The 13655-nt window shown below is 44.3% G+C and overlaps 1 protein-coding gene across 1 annotated transcript in view; it reads left to right on the top strand.

The window, feature by feature from the left end:
* Window positions 1–13655, top strand: part of LOC133121240 (potassium voltage-gated channel subfamily H member 6-like) — a 69068-nt gene that overhangs the window by 41014 nt on the left and 14399 nt on the right. Inside the window, exon 7 of the mRNA XM_061230445.1 lies at window positions 9618–10043. Within this exon, the coding sequence (XP_061086429.1) occupies window positions 9618–10043 (426 nt within the window). The remainder of the gene's footprint in view (window positions 1–9617; window positions 10044–13655) is intronic.

Below are 13655 nucleotides of genomic sequence, written 5' to 3' on the forward strand. Positions count from 1 at the left end.
CTAGGAGTACCATCTGCATTTGGAGTATGTATTGTATATTGTAGAAATGATAACTCTGATCATGGACTTGCTTTGTGCCTATGGCAACTGAAAATGAAGTGCACTCAAACATAATGACTGCACAGCTCAGCGTGTCGACTGTGGATTCATAAGAAACCCTCTGGCTTCAAAGAAGGGCGAGTACTTGTCCGCCCTGTCCTAAATTGATGGAGGTTATCGCAGAAATGGAATGGAAAAATCCAGATTGTTACAGTTGTGGTTCCAATTTCCAGAATGGACACAGTTTCACTGTACACCTGAAAGTCATGTAAATGTATAAATCAGTACTTGTGCAGAAATGTTATTAGATATACAGTATATTTGTTTTTTTGTTTTTGTTAATTGTGGTGAACACCATTCGACGTTAGTGAACTGGGCTCAGTTTAACTTCCCCCTGCTGTAGCCTCTCCTGATAGGTGGAAGCACCTGCTCTCCAGACCCACGACACTGGAAAGCACAACGATCTGCCAGGGTCAGGGAGATGGGCCACGCCGTCTGCAGAGAGGGGCCACGACCGCGCTCTCCCCCTCCTGCGTACCTCACGGCCCTATTGGAGCTTAATGGAACAGTGAGGCCCCAGCCAGCAGCCCCGGAATGTTCCGGCTCTCTCTCTCACTTCAGCTGCGTACCTGGGCCGCTGCCCCACTGGTGCCGGAGCTCAGCTGCTGCTCACTTCTGCTCCATTAAGGAGCCCATCTCCCTGCCCCTCCATCTCTGTCACAGAGTAATAGCAGCGCCCGGCCCCTCTCCGCTCTGAGGACTCACGGCACGCGTCGAAACGAGACGACGTGTCAGGCCCCCCCGAGAACAGGCTCTGTGTTACGCTGCGCCCGTTCGTTTCCATTACTTGCTGTTTCCTTCAAATTTACCGTCGCCGGGCTGTTGTTTCGCTCGCTGGAAATAAATGAATTTCGCTGCCCTGTCATTGTTCTGGGAGCGCTGGTGTCGAACGGACGTTGGGCGAAAATTTATAGAGCGTTTTCATTTGTTTCCTGTTGCTCGATTCTCCCGGGTGTCTTTAAGGCTGGGTTGCAATTGTGATGGATGCTTACATCAGGATGGATGGTTATGTGAGTGTGTACAGCAGGGACTTCTGTGTCCATCAGCCTAGGACCAGGCAGTGTCAGGTGTCTCTTTTTTAAGTAAGATGGCAATACTTTGTAGCCGTTATGCATTTACTGTTCAGACATATAAAGTAAATAATAATGAAGTTCTTTATGCAGCTTTTTCATAACGTAAATTGTCCTCCTTGGCTTCTTAGTCTTCATTGCCTTTTGGAAAACTAAAATAGCAAAAGACAGGAGAAATATTCTTCAATTCATTTTTGAATTGGGGGGACGTGGGGGGACGACATGGGTCTCAAGAACCATATATTGTACTATGCTACAATGCTGAAGCCTACAGTACAAGGGATATTCAATAAAAATCTTTTTGATACATTTCTTGTCATCTAAAACACCTGTATTATGCCAAAAACATGAAAGACTTTTCTTCAGCCTTTTCTCAGGAGGATATCATGGGCTACTGTCAGTACATTTTGTTACTGATTTGTTTCCTCAAACTCAAATCGCGTTCTGGGATGAGACGGCACACTCACATCACACGAAGGCCACAGGAGAGATGTACTAAAAATGTTACAGAAAGGTGGCAGGGCTATTTTTCTGATGATGAGATCATAATTAAGCACAGCCTGAATGTGAGTGTGTTTTGTGCTCCTTATCCAAATGCAGCACTTTCATTGCCTATTTACTGTTGAGGGAGTGAGATTTTGTTAGTGTGCATATGGATTAGAATTATATGCATTTTCAGTTTTGATTAAATCAAGGATTTGTATATTTGTGTGCAGTTCAGATAAGCACGTACAGTGGGCTCTGGAATCATTGGCACCCTACATAAATATGCACAAAAAGTGCACCTGGTTTACTACATTGTGCAAAGATGACAGCGATTAGTCCTTACTTATAATTTGTGAAAACACATTTGGAGGGATTTTTGACCATTCCTCCATACTGAACTTTTCAGAGTGTGTACAAACATGTTGATGGTGTGTATGGCCACAACATTCAATTTTGGTCTCAGCAGACCATAGCACTCTCTTCCAGTCATAATTCCATTGAGGTTTGGCAAACTCAAGATGCTTGGTTTTTACCCTTCCAAAGAGTTTTCTGGCATGGAGGTGCCATTTTATATTTTCTTTTTAGACTTGGGTTACTTATGGCCTCCCTCACCTTCTTCCTTCCCGGCCATGGGGATAGGACCGTTCCATATGTTTTATGCCCTTTTTATTATTGCCCTTACAGTGCTAAGGGGTATGTTTAACTGTTTATGTAATTTTTACTTTGGCTTTTCCCATGCTGATGGTTGACAAAGGGATTTTGCGTTATTGCCTTATTTATATATTCTAGTGAATCATGAAGTTGTAGAATGACACAATATAGTTCCTTTAGACTAAGATTAACTAAATTAAAGAAAGATTTTATTGCCAATTTCACTTTGTTTGATTTTTCTATTGGTGCCAATCATTTTGGCACCGGTGGTTTTCAGAAAAAAATAGATTACTAAATAAAAGAAACCATTGAATCATGAGAGTAAATGTATTGAAATAAAAGTATATAGTTGTCCTGTATGTTTGAACATAAACTATAGATCATTATCCATGCTGCTTATTATATGCAGCCTTTTTTCTTCATTTTTATCAAGGGTGCCAATAATTCTGGATCCACTGTATGTGTGTATGTGTGTGTTTACAGGGGTGTGTTTGTATGTAGTATACCAGTGATGCTTATGTGTGCATCCTAGAAGGACTGGACAGAATGGGGTGTGGGGGGCGGTATTTGCCTGCATGATTCCTCTCTCTCTGCCAGTGCACTCCTACTCTCTCCGAGAGGCACCATGAGCTTCAAACAGAAACCTGAACCTGCAAGTATTCCATCTCTCTGCTACTGAGTACTCATTACTCATACACTGCTACTCATGTACCACTCTGTCAACAGGGGGCATCAGCACGGAGTTATATGGAGGCTGCTGCAGTCATTATCTGTTGAATTTGTCACCTGAGTTATGTATCTTTTCCAGCTGAAGCCAGAGTCTTTGTGTGTGGATTGTATGTTGAGCAGTGGTTAGGTATTATGGCAAAAAGGACAATACCAAGTTTGTGCTTTTAGTTAAGTTGTTTTTGGACAGCAATGAGAAAAGGTAAATGGTGGTTTATCATTATTGAAATGAGGGGTTTGCTATTGTGATTATTGCTGTGGTAACATCGTTTACGGGGCTCATAGTGACCCTTGTTGACGAGTTGCATTGCATTCGAATATTTTATAGATGGTGGCAGATTTAAAAGCATATCATTTATCATTTGAAATGTCTATAAGCAAACAGTTGGCTACTACATTTTTATTTGGAAGGGTTCTGAATGTGAAAAATTAAATCCATTACACAATCCATTGCACCCACCATTCTGCAGTTAAATGGGCCTATGTTAATTTTCTATTTTGAATATTAAGTTGCCTGTTCTTAATTTTTCAAGTTTTGGTGGATTTGGAGACATCTATGGTAACAAAATCTTTCAATTTAACAATTTTCATTCCAAATAGAGTTTAATTTGAAACAAAGCTATTACTGGGAGCACAGTGAGTACTGTTTTTCTTAGGAGATAGTCTAGCCTTAGCATAGTTTGGAGAAAAAAAGACTACTGACAACCAACAATGCGGTATCACATGGTCCAGTAATATTGAGCGACGTGTCCAGTCTGGGGAGGCCTGGAGCCTAGTGGCTAAGTTACATGACTGGGACCCGGAAGGTTGGTGGTTCAAGCCCTGGTGTAGCCCCGGTGTAGCCACAATAAGCTCTGCACAGCAACTGGGCCCTTGAGCATTGACCCCTGCTTAGTCTAATCAACTGGAAGTCGTTTTGGATAAAAGCATCAACTGAATAACAAATTATCTATTTATAAACCTTGAATTTTAGTTCCTGTAGTTGCGTCATCACATTTGAATACTTGGCAGGATTGTCACACTCCACACCACCAATGGAAAATAGCATATAGACGGACAATTACAGAACGCAAACAAATTGAATCGATATTGCTAAGTTTCAGCCAACAAGATTACTCGTAGTTTTGTAGGCGGGAACAAAGCACATTGACAGTGCTTGATTTTCCTTCATAAGCCTAACTGAATATCTTCCCAAAAAGTCATGTTTGGAGCTAAAACATTTACAGGGACCAGGAGATTGTGACTGTTGTGCATCGTATTTGATTATGAAGCGATTGCGTATGAAAAGTCAATATGGACGTTTGCAAAAAAAAACCCGCTGCACAACTGGGTGGCACTGACAACAAGTGCATTTTGTGTGAGTAAACTAGACCTGCTCCATTGTGTGCTGTTTACAGCAGTGGTCTGTAAGTGTATTTGTCAGCTGGTGATTATCGGTGTAGTCAGTAGCAGTCAGTCCTGGCTGACCTGGGTTTGACCTCCCGCTCTTTCCCATTGAGCAGTCTGGGGGTTGAGGCCGCTCATCTGGGGTGAGTGGGAGGTTACAGGAACCGTGGCAGCGGGCCCCAGTCAGTGCACTGGTAATGGCCCGGCCCCGGAGGCGGTGATGGGAGAAATCCAACTTGGACTTCAGCGGTGAGAAGAGCACTGACACAAAGGCACAGGGCTCAGGAACGACTCCACACTCCCCTGCATCTCCATGCGTTAATTAATGCTCTGCGGTGACATTTAGGTGACATCCTCACTGGCTTCCCCACTCACTTCCCCCGGGCCAGTCCTTACAGCAGAGAATATGTCTGACACTGTGGCGATAGGGGAGTAAAAGAGTACGCTGCTGCAAAATCCGCCTATGCCAGCTTCACCAGTTTGAACATCGAGCTGGTCAAGCTGGTCATGAAGCTGGTCTAGGTGGGTTTGAGTTGGTCAACCAGCTAGTGTCTGTAGCTTGTCTGAGCTGGTAGCTGGTCAACCTTGTCAAGCTGGGAGCTGGTCTGAACTGGTCAGCCAGCTAAACCATGCTGAGCTGGGAGCTGGTCTGAACTGGTCAACCAGCTGTTTCTAAACCTAGCTTGAGCAGCTTTTTTCAGCAGGGATGGTTGCCACTGTGGGATGGGGGAGAAAAAGAGCACAGAGTGGAATGTGAGATGATACGTTTGGTGCTCATTTTTCAGTTTCGGCCACACCTTGCCCAACTCCAGTGGCCCACTCCTGCATCATGTGATAACAAAAGCTTTCCCAGATGAAATAAAACTTCAAATCTTCCTTCAGCTCTGCTGGCTAAGGTTTCTTTGCAATATCCACTGTCTGTTATCGCCAAACATAGTCAGTATGTTTTGTGCCAGTTAGGAACTGGATGTTCTTTCATTTCTTAGGAGCTACTCTCCTTTGCTCAAGATTTTTCAGATGGATGCAAACAGACTTTGGATGCTTTTGAATAGTCTCTGGCTTGCACTCCCTGCGAACGAAAACGGGTCCCAAAAAAAAAAAAAAAACCGTCAATGGCTTTTTTTGGACTTGCCTGACTGTAAATTGGTGTGATTAGCATCCCTGGCCACTCGCAGAGTGAAAGTGTCACATGGAGTGCCAGGTGCGCTGCCTGCAGCCGTATAAAAGGGCAGCGGGCGCGGGGAGCGGACAGGGAGAGAGTGGCAGGACATGAAAGTCCACCTCCAGCGCACACACCCTCGGACTCGACTCGTATCAGAGGAAAAGGGGCACGCGGCGGGGCGGGGAGCCGTGGACCGGGAGAAGGAGGTGGAGGGCGGCGTGCAAATTCCCCGGACCTGGGTCGTTCTGCTGAGGAGGAACGCGCGGGCGCTGCTCCCGACTCGCAGACATGCAGGCGCTAATCATGATTCCGGTCAGTGTTCTACCCTCCTGTTCGGCGCGTTTCACCGGTGAACTGTGCGCTGTAACTGAAACACGTACTTTGTAGGGTTGTGCCGTGTTCAAGGGAGGTGTGAGGTGGTTTTGTTGCAAAGAAACATCAGATTGGAGCGTGGGTCTTGGGTTTTCGTGTTTGATTAAGCTGATTCTTGGACTGAAGGGAAGGTGTGTGAGATGGTTTGCATTTCTAATGTTGCTAATGACAGTGTCGGATAATGTCAAAGTATGAATAATGAAAGGCAATCAGTTTGGGGATTAACATAATTTTACTGGAATTCGGTCCAAGAATTCTTATAGTCAACTGTAAGAATCACCAGCAAAAATATCTATTGCGTATTTGCTCAAAATGTTTGAATCTGTGCTAAATATTTTATATGAGAATGACTCACCTGTACTGTGTGAATTCAATCAAAAGAAACAAAGAGAATGTATTATGCTGTGCTAATTGTACTTTGCCTCATACATATTCAGACTCATTTTCACACACACATTGTATTTATTTTTAGAAATTAATTTATTTTTCTTCTATTGTCTCATATACTTTATGATAAAAAATAAAATATTCAGCTCTGGAAAGTTTGAGACCTCATCATATTCAGGTTCACAGTTTATGGTAAGTGTCTGTAAAATCAAACTTCTTTCATTAAATATTGACCAGATTTGATTTTCATTCCCAATAATGTCAATCAGAACATTTATTTGCAGAAAATGACAAATAAAAATACTGAAAAGTAACAGTGTTTTTGTACATTCAATTATGCAAACTAAAGAAACTAAACAGTAAACAGTAACCCTGGTTCTTCTTCTAAAACATTTGGGGTGGTTTGAAAAAAAATGTCCAGAGCTGTATTTCATAATATATGCCAGTATAAATATTGAGACATACATATGAGCCGTTCCACGCCAACTCAAGGAGGTTGCACCTCAGCACCTCATGGATTTTTCTGTGTGTGGTAGATAAAGATGAGATGTAAAATTCCTGTAGAGGGTCAGGTGAAATTGGTTTTCAGGTGTGCCTAAATGTGCTAAAAACTGACAACTAAACTCAGTTTATTAGGTAGAGCTGTACATCAGCTTGTTAATGCCTCTTCATCAGCCAAATGTGATCTAAGTTGCTTTGATTGTGGAATGATTGTTGGTGCCAGACAGCGTGGTTTCAGTGTCTCAGAAACTTCTGAACTTTAGAGTTTGCAGAGAATGGTGTGAAAAGCAAAAAACATCCAGTGAGCAGCAGTTCTGTGGGCAAAAATGCATTGTTAATCAGAGAGGTCAAAACTGACAGGAATGCAAATAACCACTCATTACAACAGTGGTATGCAGAAGAGCATCTCTGAACACACAACACGCCAAACCTCTAAGTGGATAGGCTACAGCAGCAGAAGACCAATAAGTCTAATATGTCCAAAATACCAAAACATAGTGGTCACTGAGTGTATCTCAGATATGACTGTCCAAAATTGGTCCCTGCTGAAAAAAATTACATTTTATGGCCAAATAGTAGATGCATGTGTTCTGAGGTGAAATATTAATTCTACATTCTACATTTTTCTTTACAAAGTTATGGACCTCTAAATATCACATTTCTTGCCACTATGCGTTTTTCATTGTGACACTCTGCAAAGTTCAAACGGCTCTACTGGGAAACAAAATGGAGTACGCAGCTCAAGTTTTCAGGTACTCTATATCTCATAATTGTCTACCAACACAATTGGTAAAATCCAAGAGGTTCTGTGGTACACCCTCCTGGAGTTGGAATGGCCCATATATTTGTTTTCATGCGCACACACAGGCACACACAGACACACACACACACACACACACAGGCACATACACACACACACACGCGCGCGCACAGCCCCACTACAAATGAAGGCTGACATTGTCAGGAGAATGTAAACCTGGAGGCTGTTTTGTAGCTGCCCCTGCTGTGGCTCAGGGAACCCTGCTGGATGCTGTAAAGAGGCTGGAGATCACTGCTTACACACTGAGCGTACAGGGCTCCTGCGGGGGAAGGAGAGGGCAGGGGACACTGCAGGGGACGACAGCTCCAGCCGCTGCTCCGGGCGTCATGCTGCGCTCTCCCGCGGGGCCTGCTGGCCTTCTCCGCTCCTGTCTGCGAAACACCCCGCCTGACCTTCTCACTCCAACTCCAACGCTCTGTCTCCAGAGTCGCTTTTGTTCAAAACCCCCCCCCCCCCCCCCCGAGGAGACCCTGTGCTACACGGCATGCATTAGAATGAGTCTTACACACCCAAACACATCACACACATACTCACACCTTACAGGCACAGACTTCATCCCGGTCTTTTTGTTGTTGCATCTCAAAGGGTATGAAAAGTGTAGCTGTTAAAGGAATCACACCCTCCGTTCATCTTTATCTCATTCTCTATGTGTCTGGGGCAGGGGTGTGTTTAATGCCGTCGTGTTCCCTCTCCCCGCTGGGGAGATAGCGCTTGTTCAGATGCAGCACACTTCAAAAAGAGAGCCCTAAGCAAATATAAACAGAGTCAGTCATCCTTGAAAAATGTTACTTAAAATATAGTAAAATATATCATATTTACTTTGATGCTCAGTATTCGTTCTGGATCATAAATATTCTTTTCACTTTGAAACATTTTAACTTAAGCACATCCTTGTTAAACAAATCTGGTTGGATGTAAATATTTATCTAGGCCCTTAGACACTGCAAGGCTTTATTAACTACCTTTTTGGATAAGAAGATGTTGGAATGGCAAGCATGTATAGTTTATACCTATTCAGTACATGACCTATGGATTTCCCACAGAAGTAACCATCTCTATACCATTTAACTGTTTGGTATTAAAACATTAAACCTTTTTAATGTAACTAATGTCATTAATACCGTTATCTTAAGTGTCTTTTAAAGGGTGCAGTTTTAACTGACCAGTATTTTTAGTGTGTTTACTGACTGAAAAGCGTGTACAGATGTGAACTACTCTTGATTGAGTTTTCCTCAATTTATTATTATAAATAAATGATAAACTTCAGGCCTGATCTATGCTGACCTCTGAGGCAGTCCACTGTGGGATATATCAGTGCTGGCGCAGCTGCTTCTGCCTTTGCAGAAGTCTTTGCTCCACACGGGGAAACGTGTTAATTGAAGCCCAGCAGATGAGCAGATGATGTTGGCTTGTGTGTGTGGTGACAGAACTCCACTTTCCACTATTCTCAGTCCTGAAAATCTCTCCAAAGCCACAGGAGGCTTTCTCTGCTGCACAGTGTCCTCGTTTCTTGTAATTTTTGTGATGGCTAATTTAGCTGCAGAAGGTCGATATTGTCCGGGGGAAGTTATGTGCTGCCTAGCTGACACTCTAGTACCTTGACAAACCGCAGTTTGTGCCACAGATCCTTTACACCAGGGCCATGGAGGGTCAAGAGCATCTATCACTACACAAGCTGATTTCACTAATTAACACACCTTCAACCAGAGAGGAGGGAACTAATTGGTGAAATCAGCTGGTGTAGTGATTGGTTGAAATGAAAACCTGCATTCTCTTGGCCCTCCATGGCCCATGATTGGGCAGCCCTGCTCAACGCCAAACTTTGGGCACCATGGCCAGGTTCTGGTGTTGATTTCCTTCTAGCTGGAAGTCCCTCCAAGCACAGGGTCAAATCTGTAGAGCGCATACATGGTCCGTGGTGGGTCCATAAAGGTGTTTGCTTGATGTCCTCCTATAGGTGCTGTCCCTGGGAGCGGACGTGCTGCCAGAATACAAGCTGCAGGCCCCGCGCATTCACAAGTGGACCATCCTGCACTACAGCCCGTTCAAAGCGGTGTGGGACTGGATCATCCTGCTGCTGGTCCTGTACACGGCCGTGTTCACACCCTACTCGGCCGCCTTCCTGCTCAACGAGCAGGAGGACGAGCGGCGGCGCACCTGCGGCTACACCTGCAACCCGCTCAACGTGGTGGACCTGGTGGTGGACATCATGTTCATCATCGACATCCTCATCAACTTCCGCACCACCTACGTCAACCACAACGACGAGGTGGTCAGCCACCCCGGCCGCATCGCCGTGCATTATTTCAAGGGCTGGTTCCTCATCGACATCGTGGCCGCCATCCCCTTCGACCTGCTCATCTTCCGCTCTGGCTCCGAGGAGGTAAGGAGGCTTCGTGACTGAGCTTGATGCAGGGTTATACTGTGGGTGTTGACTTAATGCCTCAAATGCGTCGATGGAGAATTCAGATAGCTACGGTGCAGTCCGTGTTTGGACAGTTACACATTTGCTGTTGTTTTGGCTCTGTACTCCAGCGTATTGAGTTTGAAAACAAACAATTACTATGAAGAGAAAGGTTGAATTTGAGGGTTTTTACATCCATATTGGGTGAACCGTGTAGGAATTACAGCCCTTTTTAAACATAGCCCCCCCCCCCCAAGGTTAATGGACCAAGAGTAATTGGAGCAATGAACGCAAATCATATTATTTTCATATTCAATGTTGTGTCCAATTTTATTTCAACTGTTGTTTTGCTGGAGTACAGAGTGAAAACAACTAAACATATATCACTGTCCGAATACTTATGGACTGCACTGTATGCAGTCAAGGAGGTAGTATGTGCATGTGGCATTGATACAGTTTAGGTTATGTTTGACTGAAGAAAAGCTAAAATCTTTTTAAATTCCTGTCTCTACATTGTGCTGTCCAATAAAGCTAAAGCGAACATTATCTTTAGAAAAAAGAATAAACTGACTTGTGGAATCAAAGTAGAGTTTCCATAATGGAGCGTGTGGTACAGTCTGAGTGGCGGTGACTCTTAAATCTGGTATATTTCCCCCCCGGCACTGGCCAGGGATCAGTCCCTGTCTTGGTATGTTCTGGGCAGTCTCTCTGCCCTGTCTGAATAAAGCAAATTAAAATATGAAATAGACCTGTGACGATAGACCTGTCTGCTTTACTTTAAAGGAGCACTGTCACGCTTTTTTCAGTGGAGCTTATTTGGATTAAATGCTTAAATTATGTGTGTAGGCATTTTTTAAATCACCGTCAGTGTAGCAGTTTCCTAAATATTACATTACATTATTGGCATTTGGCAGACGCTCTTATCCAGAGCGACGTACAGTTGATTAGACTAAGCAGGAGACAATCCTCCCCTAGAGTAATGCAGGGTTAAGGGCCTTGCTCAAGGGCCCAACGGCTGTGTGGATCTTATTGTGGTTACACCTGGATTAGAACCACCGACCTTGCGTGTCCCAGTCATTTACCTTAACCACTACACTACAGACCGCCCCATATATGGGGCAAAACTTCTCAAAACAAACTGGACAGGTCTGGCTTGAATCTCCAGCCTGTGTTTCCCAGTAGGTAACTCCACCCTTGAAAAGCAGAGGTTTATGGACGGCCACCCATCCAGGTGATCGCATAACACTCCAGTAAGGTTAGCATAAAAATATCACGGAACCTAACTTGGCTAGCCTGAGGGATATGACGGACAGCTCTGACCAAACTGAAACAAGCCTAACAGTGCTCCTTTAAATAAATAAATAATAGTGTATCCATTGCAGCACAAATTTTGAAAAAAGTGGTGCTGGTGATGATCACCCGAAGCAAAACACAAAACAAAAGCTAGAGGTAAAAGCAACATGATGGGATGCCCTCAATGAACACAGATCATTTGGTAAGCCGTGCCCATGAGGTGAGTGGAGTCAGGGCGATGGCTGGCTTGTCCTTTCCCTATCCCTGTCCAGACCTCTCACTTAGGCCGTAGTCAAGCCCAGCCTCTGGATGAAATGGCTGGGTGGAGTCATGCTGGACTCAGTGATGCAGCAGCAATGGCCGCAGTGATTGCACAGCCCTACCGCCCACTGAGTACCCATCAGAGTGGCAGCCTGTGAGATCAGCTTTTCTGGCAGAAAGGTAGCAAACTTACCTCTAATAGCGGCCAGAAATAGCTGGAGACCATCTTTTCCAAAGGTCACGCGGGCCCCAAGGAGGGGGTAGCGAAGTCGCTAGAGGTTACCCGTCAGAATGAACTAGAAGCTAAACTGATAAACTAAAGAATGAGGCTGCCAACTATAATGGTTGTATTGTGTTCAGCAAGCAATGGTCGTCTCCTACACACAGGTTGTCCTGACAATGATTTTTCTGTCACTCAGTAAGCGACGTAGTGCACATGCCAATCAGTTGATTAGCGAGTTGCGGGCAGAATCCAGTGAACACGGTGTTGATTTGGCAGTGTCATGTCAGCTGTTGTAGCTAGGTAAAAAGACTGCATGAGACTAGACATTGTCCGAAACAATCCTTTACGGAGTGGAGTGGTATTTACGGGATGCGTTGGGACGGCTTGTGTGGGTTGCAGTCAGGCTGTGTTGTCTGAGTCTCACTCCAGGGTGTCTGGTCTTTGTCTGGAGAGTGCCTGCTGGCTTTATTTCCTGACCTAATCAGATGTATTAACAAATTCAGTAGAAATTCTCTTTCTATCTATCCCTTGACCTCCTTGATGCCAAAACTCTAGTATATGCATTCATATCTGCTTAGATTACTGCAAGGCCATTTTCATCAGCCTCCCCCCCCTCTATTATGCCAGAGTAAGAAACTGCTTACATAAACCCCGTTCTCTGTCCACTACACTGGCTCAATATGGCATGACATGTACATTACAAACATGCAAAGCTCTTCATGGGAGGAGGTCCTGCAGAACTGCAGGCCACATTCAACACAGGTGCAGTGTGGATTCAACGCTGGTACAATGTGGATTCAACGCTGGTACAATGTGGATTCAACACTGGCACAATGTGGATTCAACACTGGCACAATGTGGATTCAACACTGGTGCAGTATAGATTCAACGCTGGTGCAGTGTGGATTCAACACAGGTGCAGTGTGGATTCAACGCTGGTACAATGTGGATTCAACGCTGGTGCAGTGTGGATTCAACACTGGCACAATGTGGATTCAACACTGGCACAATGTGGATTCAACGCTGGTGCAGTATAGATTCAACGCTGGTGCAGTGTGGATTCAACACTGGCACAATTTGGATTCAACACTGGTGCAGTATAGATTCAACACTGGTGCAGTGTGGATTCAACACTGGCACAATGTGGATTCAACACTGGCGCAGTGTGGATTCAACACAGGTGCAGTGTGGATTCAACACTGGTGCAGTGTGGATTCAACACTGGTGCAGTGTGGATTCAACACTGGCACAATGTGGATTCAACACTGGGCCGTGGAGCCCATCCATGCATTATGATCCTGGTCTAGTTGTCACTATATTCAGATGGGAGAAAGCAGAGAGAAGGCTACAGATGAGAACACAGTACAGAAAGTGCTATGGCTGGGAATTGAACCCGTCTGTATAATTCGTAGATTCGTACATAGACCCAAATGCACTCATTTTACACTGCTCTATCATCGCATCTTTTCAGCAAATGGATTTTTGGTCAAAACTATATTGTGAACTCCCTGTGCGTTCATTTAATCAAGAGATTTCATTTTGAGTCTGCCGCCATGTGTTCTATTCTGAAATCAGCTATTAGCAGCGCAGGCAAGCATAAACTGCTTGGGAATGAGGTGAATTTTTGCATCACCTCAACTGCCAAGCTTGTAAAGGTGTCATTTTCATTTTTCCCATTGCTGATAGAAAAATGAAAAATGACAGTTTTACAAGCTTTACAGTTGAGTTCAATTTTCGAGGTGGAAGATTAATTTCTGTGGAAGCACACAGCGTTTACTTGCGGAAATGTATTCATTCCACGGCAATGCACTCTG

The sequence above is a fragment of the Conger conger genome, chromosome 2, assembly GCF_963514075.1.
Source record: "Conger conger chromosome 2, fConCon1.1, whole genome shotgun sequence".
Taxonomy (NCBI): Eukaryota; Metazoa; Chordata; class Actinopteri; order Anguilliformes; family Congridae; genus Conger; species Conger conger.